This window comes from Heliangelus exortis, chromosome 3, assembly GCF_036169615.1.
Source record: "Heliangelus exortis chromosome 3, bHelExo1.hap1, whole genome shotgun sequence".
NCBI lineage: Eukaryota > Metazoa > Chordata > Aves > Apodiformes > Trochilidae > Heliangelus > Heliangelus exortis.
In genome coordinates, this window is record NC_092424.1 from 53495955 (window position 1) to 53517581 (window position 21627).

Below are 21627 nucleotides of genomic sequence, written 5' to 3' on the forward strand. Positions count from 1 at the left end.
TAACTTTCAGGAAGTGAGTGATCTTATTGACTTCAATGGATGATTCTCATTTGTAAAATTGAGGCATTTAAACATTCTATTAAAGTAGTCTAAATCCAGCAAGGAAAAAATTGCTAATGTTGCATTTCCATAATAAAATAATGCATGACATTCTTGAGATGGAGATGGTGATGTTTTAAGTCCTTTTGTTTACACATAGCCATAAGAAATAGATTTAATTGCCCCAGGATTAACGGCTGCTAAAAAATGGATTTTAATTAAATAATAGAACGTGTCAATTTCCACATGTCTTAGGCTACAATCTGTTGGCATAAAATGTGTTTTTTCAAAGTTCATTATGACCAGTTGAAATAAAAATATTACACTTACCTACAGGCTTTACACCTAACTGATTCTGTCTTATCAGATGGATATCTACTGTAATAGTTTACACATGACATTTGTGATTGAAATGTAAATATTATGTAATAAAGAAAACACTACTATGTTATATGGTGGCCACATAAGAGTTCTCTAAAAAGCAAAATCCTATTACTATAGCTCCAAATACCAATCTAAAGCGTAAAGCTAAAGCTCTGAGCTGGCTGCTTACTTTTCTGTGATCTGATTTATGCTTTACTGAAGTCAATTAAAAGATCTGCACTGACTTCAGAATGATTTCGATTGTATGTTTAACTAGTAAAAGAAGTGATAATTTAATAAAAACTCACACACTTCTCTTTTTTCCTCATTAAATCTAATGCCAATCTGAGAGAAGGAAATTGAGAATTACAGTGAATTTGACAACTGTTTCATCAAACTGCAGTGGATGTAAATATAAAGCACAAGAGCCCAAGAAAAAAGTAGGGGTTTTGTGCTCCAGGATTTATCAGACTCTAGTGGGTACCCAGGTAAGCTGCAACAGGCTCTTGAACCTCTAACTCGATTTTTGCCTTGCCAAAAAAATTAAAGATTTCTCTCAATACTTCTAAAATAACACCTCAGAATTATTACAATATGGGTTTGTTTTCTGTATCTTGCTTTACTGTTACTCTTTTAAAAGCCGCTGCTCTGACCAAACAGAAGGATGGCTGCTATTCTGCTGGGAAAGGCACCTCACTTCCATGGGGTCAAGCTACAGATGGGCAGCCTTGGGGGTCTGTATGGATGTTGTAGCAAATCAAATAAAAAATTTACCAAGAGTAACTTTAGAAAATTATGTTGTTTATCCTCAAAAGGGATCCCGGAGCACCAGAAGTTATAATTTATCAGAAAGAAATCAAGAGAAGGAAACCAAGCTTGGACAACATTGGTTTATAGAAAATAATTAAACTGAAGAAATAGCGAAAATGGCACCGAAGCTGAAACTGCGCACTTGCGATATCAAATATCAATGCAATCATTTTGCAGTGGATAAAATGCATGGCAATTAGAGCTTTTTTACATTATCTTATAATAAATTCATAATTCATGCATACAATGAGAGCTTTTGGAGAAGAGCATTTCAATTTAACAAACACTACCACTCATCATCTGAGCAAAGACGGCAAAAGAAATTTCAACATTATTTGCGATCTAAAAAATTGAACCATCGTTGTTGCTTTGTGTTGTGCTTCTCTTGCACAGACTGCAGTGCCTTCTGTCTGCTTTAGGGTGTGGCATCTGCCATTGGGGAGGAAAAACTGGCATGTGTTGCCTTTTATAGCAGACTGATTTCATTGTGCTGAGGGCCTCTATTTTATAGCCTTCTAGTTCCAATCTTGTAGCTGAGTTGCTGAAACAAATGAGAGGAGAAGGAGCTAGTACTATAAACTCTCCAGCTGAAAGCCTCATCTCTTTTTTCTTTCCCAGGGAAAGCATTTCAAAGTTAATCTGTGCTAAACTTTGTTGGTTATATTCCTGATCAGAAAGAGTTGTGGAACACATCAGGAAGTATTGTGATCCACAGCTGAGGCACCATCAGTACATCTTATCAGATTTTCAATGTATGTATTTTTATTTGAGTATAAATGTCTCAAAGTATAAATGTGTAATTGATTTTATATTTTATTTTAGAGTACATACGTGAATAAATACAACTAGACATCTATATTTATATTTGCATATGAAAGCCTTCAAAAAAATCAACTTACGTGGTTTAATGTGTATAATTAGCGTGCATTTGAATATAGAAAAGAGGAAAATCCAGGAGAAAATGTCAAAAAGGCTCACAAACAAAGATGTAGTATTCTCTTGGCAAAAGCTGATAAATTATTTGGCATGAATTCATCTTACAGTTCTGTTATTCTCTCTCCTACAAAGATGATATACCCTTTTCTAGCAGTTTGCATAGAATGGCAATTTGTTGTTGTTACAGACTGTAATGACCCTTGGGTATGCACCTGATTCTCCCCACTAGAATTACTCACCATTTTTTTCCTGATCTATGCTTTTCTAATAGCTATATAACATTTTTACACTTGCAGAGTACCACATAAAAAAAACAAACCAAAAACAAAAAACCAAAAAAAAAAAAAAAAAAAAAAAAAAAAAAAAAAAAAGGAAAAAAGAAGAAAAAAATAAAGAGAAAAATGCAATTGTAACAGAAGTATTAATAAAATGTACTTGATGAGCACTGAGACTTTTCAAAACTAACTCACTCATGGAAATCAGAGTATTTCTGAGTTTTCAGAAGGAACTAAAATTAATAGACACAGGAATCACACTGTTCATACATTTATCAATATCTTTGCGCATAATTCAACGTTACAGTATGACGCTCCTACTTTTGAATGTTTTCACAGTGGATTCAAAAAAGCCTACCTACTTCTAAGTGTTTTTTTTTAATATGCCACATTTTCCTCCATAATTGCTATTTCATCTATTTACCTATTTTGAAATTTTAAAATGTGCTTAATCTTTAACAGACCACTACAGTAATTTAAGCCCAGACCCTTACTGTATCAAAAATGTTAGCTAGTATCTCTAGTTGCTATAATCATAGCCAAGTTTTTTATCTCCCAAATTCTTCCATCATTTGAATATAGTGTGTATTACCTGTTCTTACACTAGAGTATTATTTGTATTAAGGTAGTTACAAAAAAAATCTTCAAATGGTTCTGAAAGATGGTTCAAAAATGTAGGTCAGCAGCAGCTTTCCATTTGGAACAAGAGTTATTTATATTTACTCTTTTTAATTTTTTTTATTTGGTGTTACTACATTTTCATGAGTGTCTTGTGTGTACTGGAAATTACATTGTTTGGGGAAACAATTATGAGACCAAAAATGTCTCACTCTCCTTGATCAGCTCCTGTTGATCTGCAAATAAGTGCACAGAACATATTGAAAACAGCCCTATATATAAAAGCATCATCAGCGCAAATGACTGTTAGAATTTGGAGACAGATGGACAATGTGGACAATTGCAAAGATGCTACCGCCGCAGAATTTTAGGTTAAATTTTATAACCGTCTGCATACAAATATCCGAGGGGGAGGACATTTAAAAAACAAAACAAAATAGAACAAAACCAAAAAACGTAGTATTATTTCCTCGTGACACGGCAAAAGCTTCCCTGCCCTCGGAATAAAACGAGGCGGCTTTTAAGGAGGACACACGGGACAAACGGGGGGCAGCCTGCTGTCCCCTGGAAGTTTGGCCGATCCATCTGCTCCATCCAGCACATCTGGACGAGGAGCACGGCTGCCGCCCGCCCCATCCCCCCGCCACACCGGGGCAGCGCTGCCGGCTGCACCCTGGGCCCACAGCGGCGGCGCCAGCCCGGCCCCCCCCGCGGCCTCAGGCGGCCCGGGGCACCCGGTGGGGCCCAACCCGACCCTTCGCCTCGAAGTGACCCTCATGCGAGTGGGGCCCGCCGAGTGTCCACGCCGGCCGCCGCCCTGGGCGCGTACGCGAGCGGGACCCGACTGTTCGGGTGCGAGCGGGGACAGCGCAGGGGGCTGGGCCCCCCGTTCCCGTCCGGCTGCCGGCGGCGGGGAGCGGGAGCCGGAGCCGTGCGGAATCCAGTCCACGTTTTGCGAGTGCGCGGGAGCGATCGGGGCGGAGGGGGCGATGGCTGCCGGCGCTGGCTCGCTCACTCGCTCATGCCATGCTGGGCCAGCGCGGCTCCGCCAGACGTGTGTTTACCCATATCCGGGTTAGAGAGGAAAGGAGGAAAAAAAAAAAAAAGAGAAAAAAAAAAAAAAAAAAAAAGGAAAAAAAAAAAAAAAAAAAAAAAGAAAAAAAAGAAAGAAAAAAAAAGAAAAAAGTTTCATTTAAACCTGAACAAAAAACTTTCAACATGAAATCACACAGCAGGAACAGGCAGAGACCGTAAGGCGTTCTTACCATTTCTAATCTCAATCACGGACTAGGGGAGGGAAATTTCTGTAATTTGGTGCGTGCGGAGCGGTCCGCAGGGGATACTGTTGGCTCAGTCAAGTCCCTTCCCTGGCCGCTTCGCTTTCTGCCCCGCTCTTTTCCCTCCTCCCAGCCCTGCTCGCCCCCCTTTTTTGAGGGTGGAGGTCGATTTTTTTACTTTTTAAAATTTGCTTTTTTAAAAAAATTTTTTTTATTTCAAAGTAGTTATTATTATCAGTACTAATTTCTCCGGACCCGCAATGTTGCGATGATCATGGCCGCGCAAGTCGCAGCGGCTCCGGCGGGTGCGAACAACAGCAAGGGCAAAGCCCCGAGCCTGCCGGGCGGCCTGGGCCCGGAGCGGGGCCCAGGGGGGGCTGGGACCGCCGCCGCGGGGGCTCCCGGACTGGGCCCCGCGTTGGGGGTCGGAGAGGGGAGTCCGGCCGGCAGCAGCAGCAACGTGAATAATGTAGATCACCATCTCCTCCACCACCACAGCGAGCCGCTGAACATGGCCAATAACGCGGCTCCCGCCGCTGCCGCCGGTAACAACAACAACGCCAGCGGCGGCGGCGGCTCCTCCTCGGAGCCGACTGTGAAGGAAGGTGGAAGCTCCTTGGCGTTATCTTCATCTTCTTCGTCTTCTTCCTCCTCCTCCTCCTCCTCCTCCAACCCGGGCTCGGCCATGGAGACGGGGCTGCTCCCCAACCACAAGCTGAAGAGCGTCGGAGGCGATCACCCCGCCGCGCCGCCCCACCACCACCATGCCCACCACCCGCATCACCATGCCCACCACCACCATGCCCACCACCCGCACCACCACCACCATGCACTACAGCAGCAGCTAAATCAATTCCCGCCGCCGCCGCAGCAGCCGCCGCCTCAGCACCATCCCGTGCAGAATAACAACAGCAGCCTCGGCGGCGGCGGCGGCGGCAGCAACAACAACGGCGGTGGCGGTGGCGGCGCTGCTCAGCCCAGTGCAGACATGGAGCAGCAGCAACATGGAGGAAAAGACAGTGTTTTGGGCGCTCAGGCCGAGCCCCCCCAGCAGCCGCAGCAAATGCTGAATAAAGGCGCCGACGAGGAGGAGATGCCCGGCAAGATGGGCGAACCCATCGGCGGCCGCTACGACCACCCCGGCTTGGGACCCCTGGGCGGACAGCAGCAGCCCCAGCAGCCGCCCCCGAGCGCTGGGAGCGGCGGCGGCGGCGGCCTCGGCGGCGGCGGCGGGAGCGGGGGAGGCGGCGGAGGCCCCTCCGCGGTGGGTGTCTCGGAGTTCAATAGCTATTATGGCAACGCTGCCCCTGCCCCTGCCAGCAGCGCTACGGCGAGCCGCGCCGGGCCTTGCTTTGATCAACATGGCGGACAACAAAGCCCCGGGATGGGGATAATGCACCCCACGGCGGCCCCCAACAGCATGGACCCCCTGCAAAACTCCCACGAAGGTTACCCCAACAGCCAGTACAACCACTACCCCGGCTACGGCCGCGGCCCCGGCGGCGGCGGCGCGGGTGGCGGCGGCGGCGCGGGAGCCGTGGCGGCAGCAGCGGCGGCGGCCGCCGGGGCAGGCGGCGGCGGAGGCTACGGGAGCTCCGCGGCGGGCTACGGGGTGCTGAGCTCCCCGCGGCAGCCGGGCGGCGGCATGATGATGGGCCCCGGCGCCGGGGCCGGCCTCGGCAAGGCTGCTGCTGGCGCGGCGGCGGCCGGCGGCTTCGCGCGGTTCTCCGGGCAGAACCAGCACCCGTCCGGGGCCACCCCTACCTTGAACCAGCTGCTCACGTCCCCCAGCCCCATGATGCGGAGCTACGGCAGCAGCTACCCCGACTACAGCAGCCCCAGCGCCCCGCCGCAGCCCCAGCCTCAGGCAGCGGCGGCCGCCCCGGGAAGCCAGCAGGCAGCAGCGGGCATGGGCATGGGCAAGGACATGGGCGCCCAGTACGGAGCGGCAAACCCGGCCTGGGCAGCGGCACAACAAAGAAATCACCCAGCGATGAGCCCCGGGAACACCGGGCAGGCCATCAGCAGGACCCAGGTAAAGCCCCGCTCTCGATTCGTGACGGCTCCGTGCCACTCGGGTCGAGGTCTTAGTTTCCTTATAATTCACTTTTTTCCGTTCTCTTCTCTCCCCCCCCCCTCTCCCAGCCCCCTCTCATTTGTTTTCTCTTTTATTTTTTTTCTCTTTTTTTTTTTTTCCTCTTTTTTTTCCTCCTTTCCCCCCCCCCCCCCCTTTCTTTTTTTTTTTTTCTTCCTTTCTCCGAGCCAGTTCTGCCCCTCATTGCCTCCGTAGCAGGGGTGAGCCGCGCACAATGCGCGGCCCCGCGGGGGCTGGAGGCATCGGAGTGCGGCTTTCGCTGCCGAAATCAGTTTTTTTCTCAGACCCGATTAATATTTTTCGACTCCAGTTTAAAACACCAGGGACGGAAGGACGCGGGCCCGAAGGATAGGCGGCTTGGGACGGGGGCGGGGGTGTGTGTGGATTTTGTAATCGGAGTGTTGGACCCGGGGGGCTCCCGGGGGATAACGTCCATTATCCGCCACGGGGATTTTTTTTCCTTTCTCTTTTGCCCCCCCCCCTCCCCCTCCGCCTCCTCTTTCTAACCTGTTATTTGTTTTGAACAGAGCGAGTTGCGCCGTTGCACGCTCTTAGGAAATTAGTTGGTCACTGAATGGAGGAGTTACCGCAGTGAGATCCGCGGCTGGGCTACTTTTATTATTTTATTATTTTTTTTTTTAATATATATTTTTTTTTTCCCTGTGGGAAGAGCGCGCGTGCGTGTGTCTGCGCGCCTGTGCCCGCGCCATGGTCCGCGCCGCGCGGGCCGGGGCGCGTGGGGTGCCTGGGCCGGGTGACCTCCAGGGGACTCTCCCACCGGCTGAAGCGCGCGTGGTGGGTGCGCGCGCGCACCGCTGCGTTTCTCTCTCCCCAAACACGCGGAAATCCAAACCGGGGGAAAAGGAGGGGGGCGAGGCGGGGGGGGTGGGAACGGGAAAAAAAAAAAAAAAAAAAAAAAAAAAAAAGAAAAAAGGGAAGGGAAGGGAAAAAAAAACCCAAAGCGATAAGTCCTTGGTGTCGGCAAAGGGGAGCGAGCACCGGGCGGGCCGCCACCTCCGCCCGCAACCCGAGTGCCCCAGCTCGGTAAAGTCCGCCGATCGATCGATCGATCGGTCGATAGATGGGCGCGATGATCGCGGGGCGGCGGGCCGCGGGCGCAACGCCGTTGCGTGGCGGGCGCGGCGGTGCCGGCGCAGGGTGCTTGAGAAGCCGGGGTCCCTCCCCACCGCTATCCGACCGGTGCCGAGGAGCGTCCGGGTCTCCCCGCCAGGTTCGGAATTTGAATTGTGGAGGTAAAGCGGCTGCAACCGTCTCCAGACAGCTGCCTCCGAGTTGACATCTAATCTGCCATCTGATTGGCTCCCCGCTCGCCATTGGGCACCTCGCGCTGCTGATGTAAATAGCAGCGCGGAGCGGCGCAGTCACAGAAAACCCCGCCACAAATAACACCCGCCAGGCGCGCCGGCGGGGCCAGGTGGCGCGGGAGGGAGGAAGGGAGGGAGGGGAAAGGAAGGGAAGGGAAAAGGGAGGGAAGGAAGGAAAGAAGGAGGAGGGCGGACAGGGGTGGTGGTGGGGGTGTGTGTGTCTGCACCCATCGGGCCGACCACGAGCTCGGTGGAAAGCTGGGGATGTCTCCCCCTCCCGCCCACCCCAACCCAACCCCCGTCTCGCCCTCACCCGGTTTGGTTAGATGGAGTGGGTGTATGGGGCATCGATTTATTTAAAATATTTATTTGTTTATTTATTTATTTATTTTTAATTCTATGCTGATTGGAGGCGGTAGGGGAGTATCTTCTAATAACAGGGCTGGGGCGAGGATTCGGGATTTCAAGTTGCGCTCGTGCCCCTAAAAGCATTTTGTGATGTTGCGGCTCGTGGCTATGATGCGAGGGATTAGATTTTTGTAAAAAAATCAATTAAATAAAAAAAAATTAATCCACATACTAATTTCCCTACATTTCTGTTAGCTCGGTACCTGATATACGCATGCCTCTTAAGAAAAAAACCTTGTTTGGGTGTAGCTGCTGTAGGTGAGAAAACGCCGTGTGTTGTAGAAAGAATGGAAAAAGCCGTTCTGTCAGAGGTTGTGGTTGTTTCATCTCGGCAACGAATCCAGATATTCGGGGGAAAAGATGCTTTTTCGTTGAAATTGCGGTTAGAATACTTCAGGAAGCATCGGGAGTTGTTGATCCTATTATTTTTCTACACGAGTGTGAGATGAAGCTGGAATTCTCAGTTGGAAAGTGAATTGTGTTAAATGGAGTAGTGCATTAGAATTTTATGGCTTTCTTTTCCCTTCAACAAGATCTTTCTATTAAGAACTGTTAAATCTTTTAATAGCTTTTAACAACGAGGACTGTCGGGAATGCAGGTGTATGCTTTTGGGGTCCTCAAACGGCTGGATCTTGCCATAAAGTAACAAACAGGATCTGGAGGGAACATCACCTAATGCTGTGAATGGTGTATTAATCCGGAAAAAAAAATAGAAACCTGGATGGGGCTAGCTGTGTGTATTTGTTTGTCAGCTTCCAACAGATAACTCCTGTCAGGTTTTTAGTTTTTATTTAATTTCCTTTCTGTTTCTTCCAGGGAAACAATTTTTTTTTTCTTTTTCTGTGAGTCTTAATTTTTACCTTTTTTAATTTGCACTCGTAAAAGGGTCACTGGAAGCCATAAGATAATGAGGCCTCATATGCATAACCTTTCATAATTAATTTAAAAATATTTGCATAGTCTGCTTGCTTTTAAAAGCAGGCAGTTCAGAATTTATGGCTTTAAAAGCTAGGAGAATCATCATCAGATAGACATAGTACTTATTAGTTCAGAGTTCTGTTTCTTCATGACAGAAATTGTTTGAAGTATTTTATTTTTATTGGAAAAGTGAGAGTAAATTCATTATGTCCTCAGTATGACCCTTAGAAATACTTGCTTATATTTATGGGTTAACATCCTCTCAAAGATTTTTTTTTCCTTCTTTTTTGTTTTTTTATCGTGAGAATCAGGATGTAGCTCAGAGAGAATAGTCTGGCAAGGGCACACTTTAGTTGATTTTATTAATTTGTTACTATTATTTCCTAAAAATAATTTTCATAAAAGTAATTTGTGTTCTTTATATTACAATTTTTTAATCTAACTAATATGTGATGGAGATAAGAAATTTTCTTAGATTTTAAATTAACATTTTTACTGTCTAAAATAGATTATGTCAAATAAAATATTAAATACTTTGCCTATAGAACACTTATTTTTTTACATAGTTTATTTTTAATTCCCATGTGTCATTCTCCGTGCATGTTGTATTATTAAGTAGAGAAATTGATTGCTTTTTGAAAGACAAAACCAGGATATTCAGGCCAGCAGTTGATGGCTTCTCTTTATTTTATTTTTTAAAAAATAATTATCTGTGTGCATACTCTGTATATGTATACACATACATCAGAATATACTTGCTTGCCATGTGTCTTTTGGAAAGCAGATGATGATTGGCCCCTAATCCTATAAGAAACAATTGTACTGCAAACAGAGAAAAAGGACTGTCAGTAGGCTACAACATCCAAGATGCTTGTTCAGGAAATTCTTGCCTCAGCATGGTAATTTTTGTAATATGTGAAACTGTGGCATCCCACTCAGAACTGACTTCTGTGTTTGTCCAGCTGATGAGATAATTTAAGAAGATTTTGCTTCTGTTTCATTTAATTGCCTTAACCAATCATGAGATGAAATGTGAGCTTGAAAAGAGGCCTCTTGTTTCTGGACACACCTTTTCTTAGCAGATGGATGTTGCTCATGTGGGTACATTGATTGTGGAGGAGTTGTGAGGTGCTAGCACAGTACCTTGTCATTCAGTGATTGTGATTATTGATTAATTCCTTGGCAATGTATAGATACTTAGAGTCCCGAGGCTCCTTTTATTCTTCACTTCTGATTCGCACTGCAGTAGCTGGCCTCTGTGTCTGCTTTATATACATCTTTATCCTTTGTGCCTGTGTGTAAGATTTGCATACACCTACACAGAAAGAATGAGACTTGGATCTTTTCAGGAGTACCTGTACAGCATAAGGTATAGAAAGTGGTAGGAAAAAAATCTGTCGAGCTGCTCTGAGTTTGTGTGTCTATCAGTCATTTGTTTTGCAGCAGAGAAACTCGGAATATGCTTGATTCTGCAGCTCTTTTTATGCCAAATAGATGGTCTGTATTGGGAGTTCTGGCTAAGCCAGGGCTGCAGAATCATGTCCTGTGCCTGAAGGCCATTAAACAGCTGTTAGTGTGGTGAATGGATTCTTGATGTCTCAATGGGAGAATAAAATATATTTTTCCCAGTGCTTTTTCGAATAAACAGTTTAGTATTCACATAGCTTCTATTTAGAAGCAGCAAATAGCAATATTCTCAGTTAGTAGCATCTATATATATATTACGACTGTATATTTGACACTTTGTGGTTTGGTGTTCAGTTATTGGTTTCTGTAGTAGTGCTTAAGCCTAGACGTTGAACAGCAGGACCCTGTGTATGATACAATAAAGAGAGATGCAAACCTGCCTGCTCTATTGCTGCTTCCATTGTGCAATTACTGTCTTTCTGGTATTCTGATTCAAGTCTGGGAAGAAGAAAACTAAGGCATTTAACTAGTTACATACACAACATAAAATTTTGGAAATTACAGTCTGTTAAGTGATCCTGCTTCATTCTGAAATAGTATTTTAGTTAAAACTAAATGAAATTAATGCAGTGAAAACAAGTTTCAATAGCTTCTGATCGGTCTTTCTTACTTCTGCACTTCTAATATTTTACCATTATTTACCATTATTTTACCATTATTTACCAGGTATTTTGAAATTCTTATTGTTAACATGAGAATGGCAGTAGTTTATTTATCTGTGTGTCTTTAAGGTGGTACCTGTGCCCTAAGCAGATACATTTCAGTACTTTTTTAAAAACTGCCTTTTATCGGGAGGCTTTGAAGATTCTCTGTGGATATGTAAAGTAGTGTTGCCACACTCCTCGCTGTGCATGCATGCTCAAGGCTGAAGAATTTCAGTAGCATGTGTTTGTGGTAGGCTAACTTGCTAGAATATATTTTAGAATTGTGATTATTAAGGTACTTGGGAAAAAAAAACCTTTTTTCTTTCAATTTTCAGGCTATTTACATAGTGCTAAATACATGTTTTGGTTGGATTGAATGAGGACTTTAATTAAACTTAGATTAAAAGTATACCTTGGTGGTTTTCAAATTTGTTTTGAAAACTAGTAATAGAAGAGTGGTACTAAGCAATGTTGTTTTTGTATCACTTCATGCTGAGAGAAGAAAAGAAATGTAATATACAAAGATCTTGTGGAGCTAATCATCTCAGAGTAAAATTAATTTTAAAATTTGTTTTACCTTTAAGTAAATTTGGTGGTTTTTTTTTTTTTTTTTTGTAAACCTGAAGGGTTTCTGTACATCTGGTGTACATTTTGCCACTCTAGATCGTAAGTCTACCTTTTAAATTTTTCTGTTACCCAGTTGTAACCTGGTCATGCTAAGTTTTACATACAAATGCTGATGTACTGGCACAGTGCTATGGTGTTTGTATTGCAAGTGGGCTGAAGGGTTTCTCTGGTACTGTCAGTTTTGTGAGTGTGATATCCAGTGATCCACCTGGAGCATGTGCCAGCTCCAAAAGAACCAAACCCATCCAGGGTTGTGTTTCACTGCAGCTGAGGAATCCAGAGGGATGAATGTATCCAAAGGTATTAATGTAATTTGTAAACAGTGCATTTTGGAGACAGTAAGTGGCTAATTTGTACAGGATTACTTCTAACTGCCTTTAGATTCTCAGTAACAACTGAGAAAACAATTCAATTCTAAGTACATTTAATCTTTACACCATCTTTCTATTGTGCCTTGCCCTGGAGTAAGAGACCAATCTTCTTGTACAGGGTGGGGAAACTGAGGCACATAACATACACCTTCCTTCAGGCAGGCACACCTTGGAACAACTGAAAATAGAGGTCTTAGAGATAAATAGAGTCTTGGGAATGTACTCTGTTCGTGTGAACACATTCCTTTGGGGGAGAATTTAAGCTTTATAGGCATCTGTTCAGTCAACCAAATGAGAAGACAAATGACTGAGCAAAAGAAGGGATTTGTCTGCTGTGTCAATACAGGCACCTTAAACTAAAGGCACTGTCATCTAAAATTCAAGTATTCCTTGCACTGTTTTATCCTTAGGTAGTCAGTGTCATCTATATTGTCACTGGATTTCTCATAGAAATTAAACTCTGAGGAAAATGGAGTTGAACAAGTGCCCAGGAGCTTTGCCGTTTTTGCAGAACTTGCCTTCTGATGACTGTGATGTACAGAGCACAAGTATGTGCTGGGGGGTGGTTCAGGGGTGCCTGCACAAGCTTCCTTTCCACCAAGTCCAGTTGTTTTATCTGGCAGATAAACTGTCTTTGTTTTTAAAGTGAACGAATGTGGTAGGGAAATCACAATTGTGTCTTGCTTAAAGATTGCTTTTCATATGGGAATTGTTCTTACTTCAGGTATAAAGTACGTTTTAGTAAACTTTGTATTCCCTATATAAGTAGCTTACTTTATCTGAAAGCACCTGCAACTGTTTAGGATTGTTTAACCTAAGGCTGTTATTGTGATGCTATTGACAAAATGTTTCATTTATGTTTATTAATATCAGTCTGAAATCTGTGTCAAAGTTCTCAGCAGGTACGATTTGAAAGGATGTTGATAATACTGTGCATTTGTATTCCATGTGGAGCTGAAATGTCCATTTCCTTTTAAGCTACCAAACCAAGTCATGAGGCTGCTAATATGCAGGTAGTGGCAAATTTATGTATGTAAGACAGATTTTGATGGTTCTGTAGTGTAGTTCAGGAGTTGTGTAAGGAATTGCTTTCAGTACAGAGCTATAGGTGTTTGATCAACTTAGATATTACTGCTTGCAATTTGAATCATAGTGGGTTTAGTAACTATTTCAGAAGGATTGAGCATGTGTAGAAGTATGTAATCTGTTTTTTAATTTCCTTTTTCCAGTTTCAAGAACTATTAGTTATCTTTTACACCTGAACTTGCCCAGTTGCCAAATGGTATTCTGCATTAAAGAATTCATTGTGGTGTCCTGTTTCCCTGCCCCTGTTTTGTAGCCTTCTCAGACTTGAAAATATACTGAATTTAGGTATGTGATCTGATAATTGTTTATGAAGAAATCCATCTGAGTGATATGCCCTCTGATACTTCCATCTGGAGGACTGTGTCACTTACTGTGACCCCCACCAGTGTCTTTCTGACTACTGAAGGGGTGGGAAAGGAATAGTTGGCTAATCTAATTATGATTGTTTTGTTTTGTTTTTAAGGAATTATATGTGAGATTTTTGTTTGTTACTTATCTTCCTCAGCATGTTTACTAAAAAAAATATAAATGATGAAAATGGGAAAAACTCCATGTATAACCCCTCTTCCTTTTTCCTTGGTGGGGTGGAGGAGGGTATTATTAGTTGTGTTACTGATAGGGTATTATAAGCTTTTACTACAGCAGTTACATTTAGGATTATTTTTTGTTAGTTTGTTTTTGTTGGTTTTTTTGTTTGGTTTTTGTTTTGTTTTGTTACAGCTTTGTTTGGCTTCTATTTTAGATATCTACTTACTAAAAATAAGAACATCTTCTGTAGCAGGCGTTCTGGTAGATGGTAGCAATTTTTTACCTGCGTTAGTTACAAAATGGTTTTGATTTTGCCAAGCTGCTGAATCAATTTATTTGCCCTTCAAAGATGTTGTGGCCAGGTCCACAGTGAAGTTCTGTTGTACCTACATAGTTAGGTTCAGGGAATTAATTGCATCCTTGATTAATAAGGGTTGGGGAAAAAACCCTTTCATATTTAGTAAACCATTGTGGTGGTAGTGGATCTGCACTGGCAAAATAACAGCCTTTACAAGTAGCCTCTCCCGAGGATTTACAGGTTAAGATAGAGGTAACTTGCTGAGCTTTTTACAAAGCAGATGTATCCACAACATGTTTTAGTCCCATTTTGAAAGCACGAAGTTCGTCCATGCTATGCAGGAAAGGGGGGGCTGTCTTGCTGTAGCACAGTGCCTGTACAGCTGACTTTTACAGAAGGACCTGAAGTTTGAGCATGGTTGTTTTTTGTTTAAGAAAGAAAACAGAAAATTCCAAAAGGAGAGATCCTGTTTTAAAGCATAATTGTAGTCATGTGTGCTTTCCCAGTGTGGGAATAACTTAATTCACAAATTGATAGAAGTGGAATAGTGCCTTCTTTACACAAGCAATTAATTTAGCTATGATAAATAAATTATGTGACTTCAGGAAAATGTTGTTAGGTAGAGGATTGGTGCAGGAATTATGGATAGCTGTCTGCTGACTACATGACTTAAAGGTAGCTGGTTTCACTGTTGGATACCTCAGTTTCCCTCTGTTAAAATAAGGATAAATTTGCTTTATTTGGTTACTTGAGTTTGAGATGCAGTTTTAATTACAGTGTCATTCAGAATAAATAGGCAGCCTAAGCACTTGTTACATGTGAAGGTATCCAGTCTGCACTGTGCTTTCCTCTGTTTGGATAGGATCTGAGATTAGGTGTTCCAACATTCATCATGTTATTTGGTTAGCTTGTCAGACTTACTTGTTTGTAAGCAAGATGCTGAAACATCAACTCTGAAAATTTCTTTTGAAAGCACAAGGACAGGATTTGTAGTTCTTAAATTTCATTCTTTTAAAGTTAAAAATAAAGATAAGGAGGTTTGTTTTGACAGCATCAAAGGAATATGCTGGTTTATTTGCAGCCTTTGATTTGGATGGAATGTGTGGAGTTCTGAGGTTTTTTTGTGTTGTGTAGCAATTTATGTTGTGAATATTTTGGGTATTCTGTTTATATGAAGTGGTAGTACTGATGTCTTACTTTCAGGCATGACTTATGGAAAAATAAAAAAGCGCTTTTTTGTTTTAAAAAAAAAATTATTTTTTTTAATTCAGTGTTTCTTAGTTGCTTGAAATTCCCAAATCAAGAACAATGAGCATGTCCCTTAGAACTATTTGAGATATTTACAGATATATGTAGAGGCTGTTTAACAAACAAACTATTTCTGGTCTGTACTTTTGGGACTGCTTTAGTTGCGTATCAGCAATAGCAAAATAATTTTACTTGTCAGATTTACTTACATTCGGAACTTCTTCCTTCCTACGGACGGACTCCTGCCAGGCAGATAACTTGACGGTGCCGTGTATTCGGCGGTAAGGAAGAGTTGGCAGGAATGTGTATACAGCTGATGGCCGGGTGCGTTCCCTTTCCCGGAATGTGTTGCAAACCCAAGTTTCGCTTGCCGGAGGGGTTTCCAGCCTGCAGAGGGGCTGCCTGGCGATGGAGGTTTCCTCGGAGAGGAAAAGGAGAGGTTTCCTCGGAGAGGAGAGGAAAAGGAGAGGGAGAGGTGAGCGGGCTGAGTTCTGGGGCCGATTACAAACGTGGGGCTTGCAGCGTCTGTAAAAGTTTCACACATGAACCAAAGTAGTTAGCTTGTGTAGCGTCACATGATCAAAATATTTTTCCCCTTGCCGCTGCCAGAAGCTATCTATTGCTTTTCAACAATCTCGCCGGTCGGGCAGCGGGCCAGGCTGTGCGCGGCTCCCATCTTCCCCTCCCCGCCGGAGTGCCCTGACCTTCACATATGGAGATGAGCCATGTGCTCCCGACACCGAAACCTGCTGCCTCGGGGAGAAACCGCATGGGTTGGGGGTGGGTTTTTTCTTCTTCTTCCTTTTTTTTTTTTTTTTTTTTTTTTTTTTTTTTTTTAATTCCTCGGGGAATTTGACAGCCATTCATCCCTGACCCGGCCAGAGGTAATGCTAGGAAATGCGATTCCCGTGGCGGTGCAGGCAGATAGCGAGGGAGGGGCTGACGCCTCACCTGCCGGGGTCCCGAGGTGGGCTGCTGTGGGGGGCACGGTTCGAGGAGACCGGGGAGAGTTCTGTTCAATTCGAGCCATAGGTCCTGACTGCATGTCACTAAGCTGCCTTTCAAAGAAGGCTTTCTCCCCTGCGACACTTCGCATCTTCAGAAATCACCATGTGCGGTATTACTAGTGTTTTCCCTTACGTGACAGTTTTGGGTTTTTTCCTTGAGTTTAAAATAGTGTTTTTGCTAATAAAGACATTGTATTTGTTTTTCTTAGATGTTGTATTTTGGCTTGCGATTTTTTTTTTTTCCTCTGAAATCCTAAAGGTAGTATGCATTGCTTGTGATAGTCCCCCCAGCCTGGCAAAAAAGAGATTTCCCTGCAAACAGGCTGTGGGAGCTACTATTTTAGTGATGTTTTTGAGATCTATAGCTTTGTAAAATGCTCTTTTTGTTGCTGTTTAACATGTGGTATGCAAATACAGGGGAATATAGTGCTACGAAGTATTTTGTTGTGGGTTTTTTTAAGTATTAAAAATGTATTTTGCTTTTCTTATAAACCCCATAACCAGACCTTTTAATGTTTTGATATAAATAGCAATTACACTAACTGAGATCCAGCCACAATGAAAAAAAATACACCAAGTCATTCAGAAGAAAAGTTTCCAACTTAATTGAGCTCTTCTTTTAAAGAGGAGGCGCTGATTGGGCAGCATCTGAAGCAAACTGCCTTGCATTCTAGAACAGTTTTCTTGGAAGTGCTGAATGTGTTGGCATAGTTGCCAACATTTAAAAATAAAGAGAAAGATGATAATACCAAGAATTAGCTAGGCATCTAAGGGCTACAACATCCTAAATTGTCAGGAGTTCTGTGTGTGAATGCTGGTGATAATCGGGAGGTTTTCTGGATGAGTTGAGACTCTCAAAAAGTTTTAGGCTTAAGTACACGGACTGGTCGTTTCATGAATTGGGGTAACACTTAGGGATTTGGTTGTTCAGGAGGAACTTGCCAAATGCAGTACTTTGCGAATGAACAGCAGAGAGGGATTGCCTGCCCCAGGAAAGCCTTGCATAGCCCTCCATCTCTCCCTTGAGTTCTTCACAGCTCATTACAATAATAATAATAATAATAATAATAATAATAGCAACAACAACAACAACAACAATGTGTCTCCTTACTAGGGTCAGGGAGGGCCTGAGTGAGCTGTTTGGTTGGAAGAATGGTGGATGATTCTACTTCTTATAGAGACACTAACGCTATTTTGTGTCATCTCTGTTACAGGGTATGGTTGCTCCAGGCTTTTCCTCTGATTTTTCTTTTGCAGGAAGGGAGAGTATTATTTATGGATTATTTACTACTGTTTCACTTCAAAGTTATTTTATCGAAACATCATAATATCTTTTTTCTCATTTGTCCTGTGATACTTTTTTTTTTTCCTTCTTTAGATGTTATCCTCAAATTCCGATGTTTCTTACTTTTCAAATCATCAGAGTGATGGAAAAAAACATCCGTGGAGTCTTCTGCCATTTTACAGTTGTGGATAGTAGTGTGAACATATATATAGGGAGAAAATAGCTTTTGAGTGACCCTGGTACCCATCATTCCCTCTGACTTGCATTTGTTCCTCTCTGTCCTCCAGTGAATCAGTACACAAAAATTGTTGGGGAAGGCATGACAGCAGGGAAAGTGCCTTCACTAACCAGCTTCCTGTGTAGGTACTTCTAGTGACCAGAGGTCAAGTTGCATTAAAAAAAAAAAACAAACTACAAGGCCCTCAAATCCTGACAAGACTTGTCAGTATAACATAGGAATGATACAGTTATCTGTGGGTGATAGTGCTGTGCTTTACTCCGGTCCCTTTAATGCTGATCTCTATGTAATAGTGGACTTACAGAAAAGCAAAAAAAAGAGGGAAACAAAGGAGACAAAACCAAGCTAGAATGTAAATGTTCATGTGCACATTTTCTTTACTTTTCATCTGGCATGGCAGCTGTAATTAAAAATCACTCTTTCTGTATTTGCCCAAAAGATACTTGAAAAGATGTCAGCATGAAAATTGAAGTGTGGTGTTGCTGTGTATGTGGAAAATGTAGGAAAGACAGGAACTGAGCAGAGGAAACACTTCGTGTGTAATTGTCTATATTAAGTAGTGAATGTGGTGTTTTAGGTGTACTCTATGCAGTTTTATAGTACTTCATTTCATAGATTTCTTTTCCTTTTAATTTTTCTCAGAAGATCGGGGGTTTAGAGGGAAGCAAGCTGCCAACAGTGTTTGTTTGTTATTCCACGTGTCCTATTTTCTTTGAGGGGCTGTAGCTTGTTAGGTGGTGAATGAAGCCTGTTAAAAATAACAAAGGCACATTTCTTCTTGCACAGTAGTGTCCAAATTCTACTGCTTTGTGTTTAAGAAGACATAGATGTTTATTTGTAACAATTCTCGTTCCTTAAAAAAATCCCAGATTTACCCTTTAATGTTTACTTTATCTTTTAGGTTTGAAAAAGCTGAGTCTGACTTACCCTGTTCCTTCTCTCTGCTCCTGCTTTTTAATACTCAGTTTAAATTTTTTATTTATTTGGGGTTGATGTCTTCCTTGAAGAGACAGAGGAAGAGAGGAGATGCTTTTCATGAAAGGCTGCAGCTGATCATGGCATTGTAACAGAAGGTTCAAATAATTAAGATTTCTGATGACATTTTTACTGTCTTAAGTCAGTGAACTCACATATGGTTGTCTGTCTTACTCAAGCAAGTTGTTTCAGCCATGGTGCCAGGAATAAGTAGAAATAGAATTTTTCTCTCCAGACTTCAGGTTATATATGCTATTCTAGATTGAAGGAGACAATGAACATGATTTTAAAAAAACTGTTATTCCTAGGGATTTTTTTCCCAAATGTTTATCTGATACTGAGTATTCCATTGTATGTTTTGTCTTTCATTTTTAGATTAATGTTTGGGAATAAGCAGGGAGCATTTTTTAAATCGAGTTCATTCTTGAGACATTCATCAGAAGATCCAAGTGGTTATTCCTCAGAAAGGCAGCTTTTTATTCTTCTTGGCTTTTAAGGATCAAGGCCTGAAACAAAGAACAAATCAGCAGGAGAAGGATTGTAACACTTAAATGTATAGGAAAATATGTATTGAACTAAATGCATGTGCCTTTTGTGTAGATACCAGGCAGAAAACTCAAAGCCCTGATTTGTTTACCTGCGCATTTTGCCATAGCTTTTTTATACTCTTTGGGCATTCTTCTATGGAGTTTTGTGTTGCTAAAAGATCTTAACACCGAAGGGTGACTCTGAAGCTGATCTAAGACTTCCCTTCTGTTGAAAAGACCAGTCCCAACCTTTTATCAGCTCCCTGCTGCTTCCCTGTGTCATAAGGTGAGTTGCATCAGCTCGCTGATTTGTCTGAAAGCTAATCCTGCCAAACAAAACCTGTGAATGGTTAGCTTTCAGCCAGATCTTTGAGCTGATCTGACTTGCAGCACAGTCTTTCCAGCACAGAGGTAAGACAAAGGGAGAGTGTGTCAAGTTCAGCTGAGGGTGGGGGTCAGAGCAGGACAGTCCCTTTTGGTGGTGGTGCAGACTCATATCAGCTTAAACTGATCAGGAGACTGTCTCGAGTGTAAAATGATTCTGTAAATAATGGCAGAAATTTCATTTCTCAATTTTCTCTGGAGTTGGGAATCATTGTTAGCCATCTCTTAAAAGGAAAGAAGTGGCCAGGTCTCTGAAATACTAGATTTCAAGGGTGGGACTCATCATACAATACGTATGTATGGTAGGCATTTATACCTGATCTTTCTGTGTGTGCTTTTCTTTGGTGTAAAGAAATAGTAATTTTTTGGTGTGAGTCATCTCACCCTAAAGTAGACATGTAACACAGGTCTAATGAATCATGCTCCTAAAGTTACGTCTTTCCCCTTGCTCTAAAGCACTCAGGTGCTGATGTCAAAGGGCAAGTGAAGTTAATTACTTCCACTATTTATGGTGTTTTCAAATCATACAGGCAAATGACTCCAGAATTCTATTGGAGCTCTGGACTAAACTTCCTTGTTATCTTGCAAATCCATTAAAACTAATTGTTTTAATACCCAGTTCCTGTTACACTTGATACATTTCTCTTTTGTTGTCCTTTTTCATAATACCTCTTCAGAGTTTCCTGCTGTTGCATTTCTTTTGATATGTTAAATTTTTGCATGTAAGAGCTGTCTGTGTTTCTTTTTCAAGCATATATACAAACACAAGGCATACTGGCAAATTGGAAAGTATCAGTATGAATTTCCAGATCAGTTGACCTTAACGCTTAGGTACGCAATTTCCATGCAGAGATGCAAGCTTTTGATTTGGAAATAGGGCATCAGCTCTGTTGCATAGGTGCTGCTTCACAGTGCCTTGAAAATCTTGCTGGCACTTCAGCTGTAGCTGAGTAGGCCCCTCAGAGAAGGAACTGACATGGTGGTCCTCTTTGTCCAGTGCTGGTGACCCATCTCGCCCATCACTCCACTGGCTCTGTGTCGCAGTTAAACATTCGTCTGTGGGGTGTCACAGGGCAGCAAACCCAAGGAGCACTGTGGCAGGGCTGAGGACCTGTGCTGGGCATGGGGAGCAAGGAAGGGGGAAGCCCAGTGGAAGGGTCTCTGCTACCAAGGGAGCTGGTGTCTGTGGGAGCAGACAAGAAGGGCTGGGGATGTATTCCAAAAAGAAAGTGATGAAGCTCGGTGTAACGCTGAGAGATGAAGTTGTTCAGAAGTACAAAAGAAAACAGGGGATGCCTGTTCTGCAAAGAGCTCTCTTACTGACAATGCCATTTTTTACAAAATGATTAAAGAAGAAAAACAATATTTTGCAAAAGGGACCTGTGTGTCCTGCAAAGTGGTTACCATAATCCTTAATTATCTCTACAGTCACTAAACCTTTCTTACTACCATGTTTAAAGTGCACAAACCTAATTTGCTATTAATAATTTTGCTGACATCTCTGTAGCAGGTTGTTAGTGTGTTCCACTTTTTGGAGTATAGCATAACCAGTTGGCTCCCTTTTTCCAGGATCTTTCCTATAAACAGTGACAATTTATTTGGCTTAAGCTTGGATCTCTGAGCTCAGTATCCTCTGAAAAGTTGCTTGTTTTCAAAAGATTGTGAAGAGTCTTTTGTAGTGCTATAGTCTGTGTATTTTTTATGGTTGTCTTTTGTAGTTTGAAGTTCAACTAGTGTGACATGAGTTTTAAGTGTACTTTTTCTTCCCCCAGTGTGTTTGGGGATAGGAGGAGAAAGCATGGCTTCCTCAAGGTTGATTGAAATGTTTTAACTCCTATAGAAAATGAGGTGAGAATGAAATTGTCAGAAAGGTAGAC

At 42.7% G+C, this 21627-nt stretch overlaps 1 protein-coding gene across 7 annotated transcripts in view; it reads left to right on the forward strand.

Moving 5' to 3' along the window:
- The first annotated feature begins 4586 nt into the window (after positions 1–4586).
- ARID1B (AT-rich interaction domain 1B) overlaps positions 4587–21627 on the forward strand; it is a 329115-nt gene continuing 312074 nt past the window's right edge. For all 7 annotated transcript variants that reach the window (XM_071740628.1, XM_071740632.1, XM_071740629.1 and 4 more), the window contains exon 1: positions 4587–6353. In XM_071740628.1, coding sequence (XP_071596729.1) covers positions 4587–6353 — 1767 coding nt within the window. The remainder of the gene's footprint in view (positions 6354–21627) is intronic.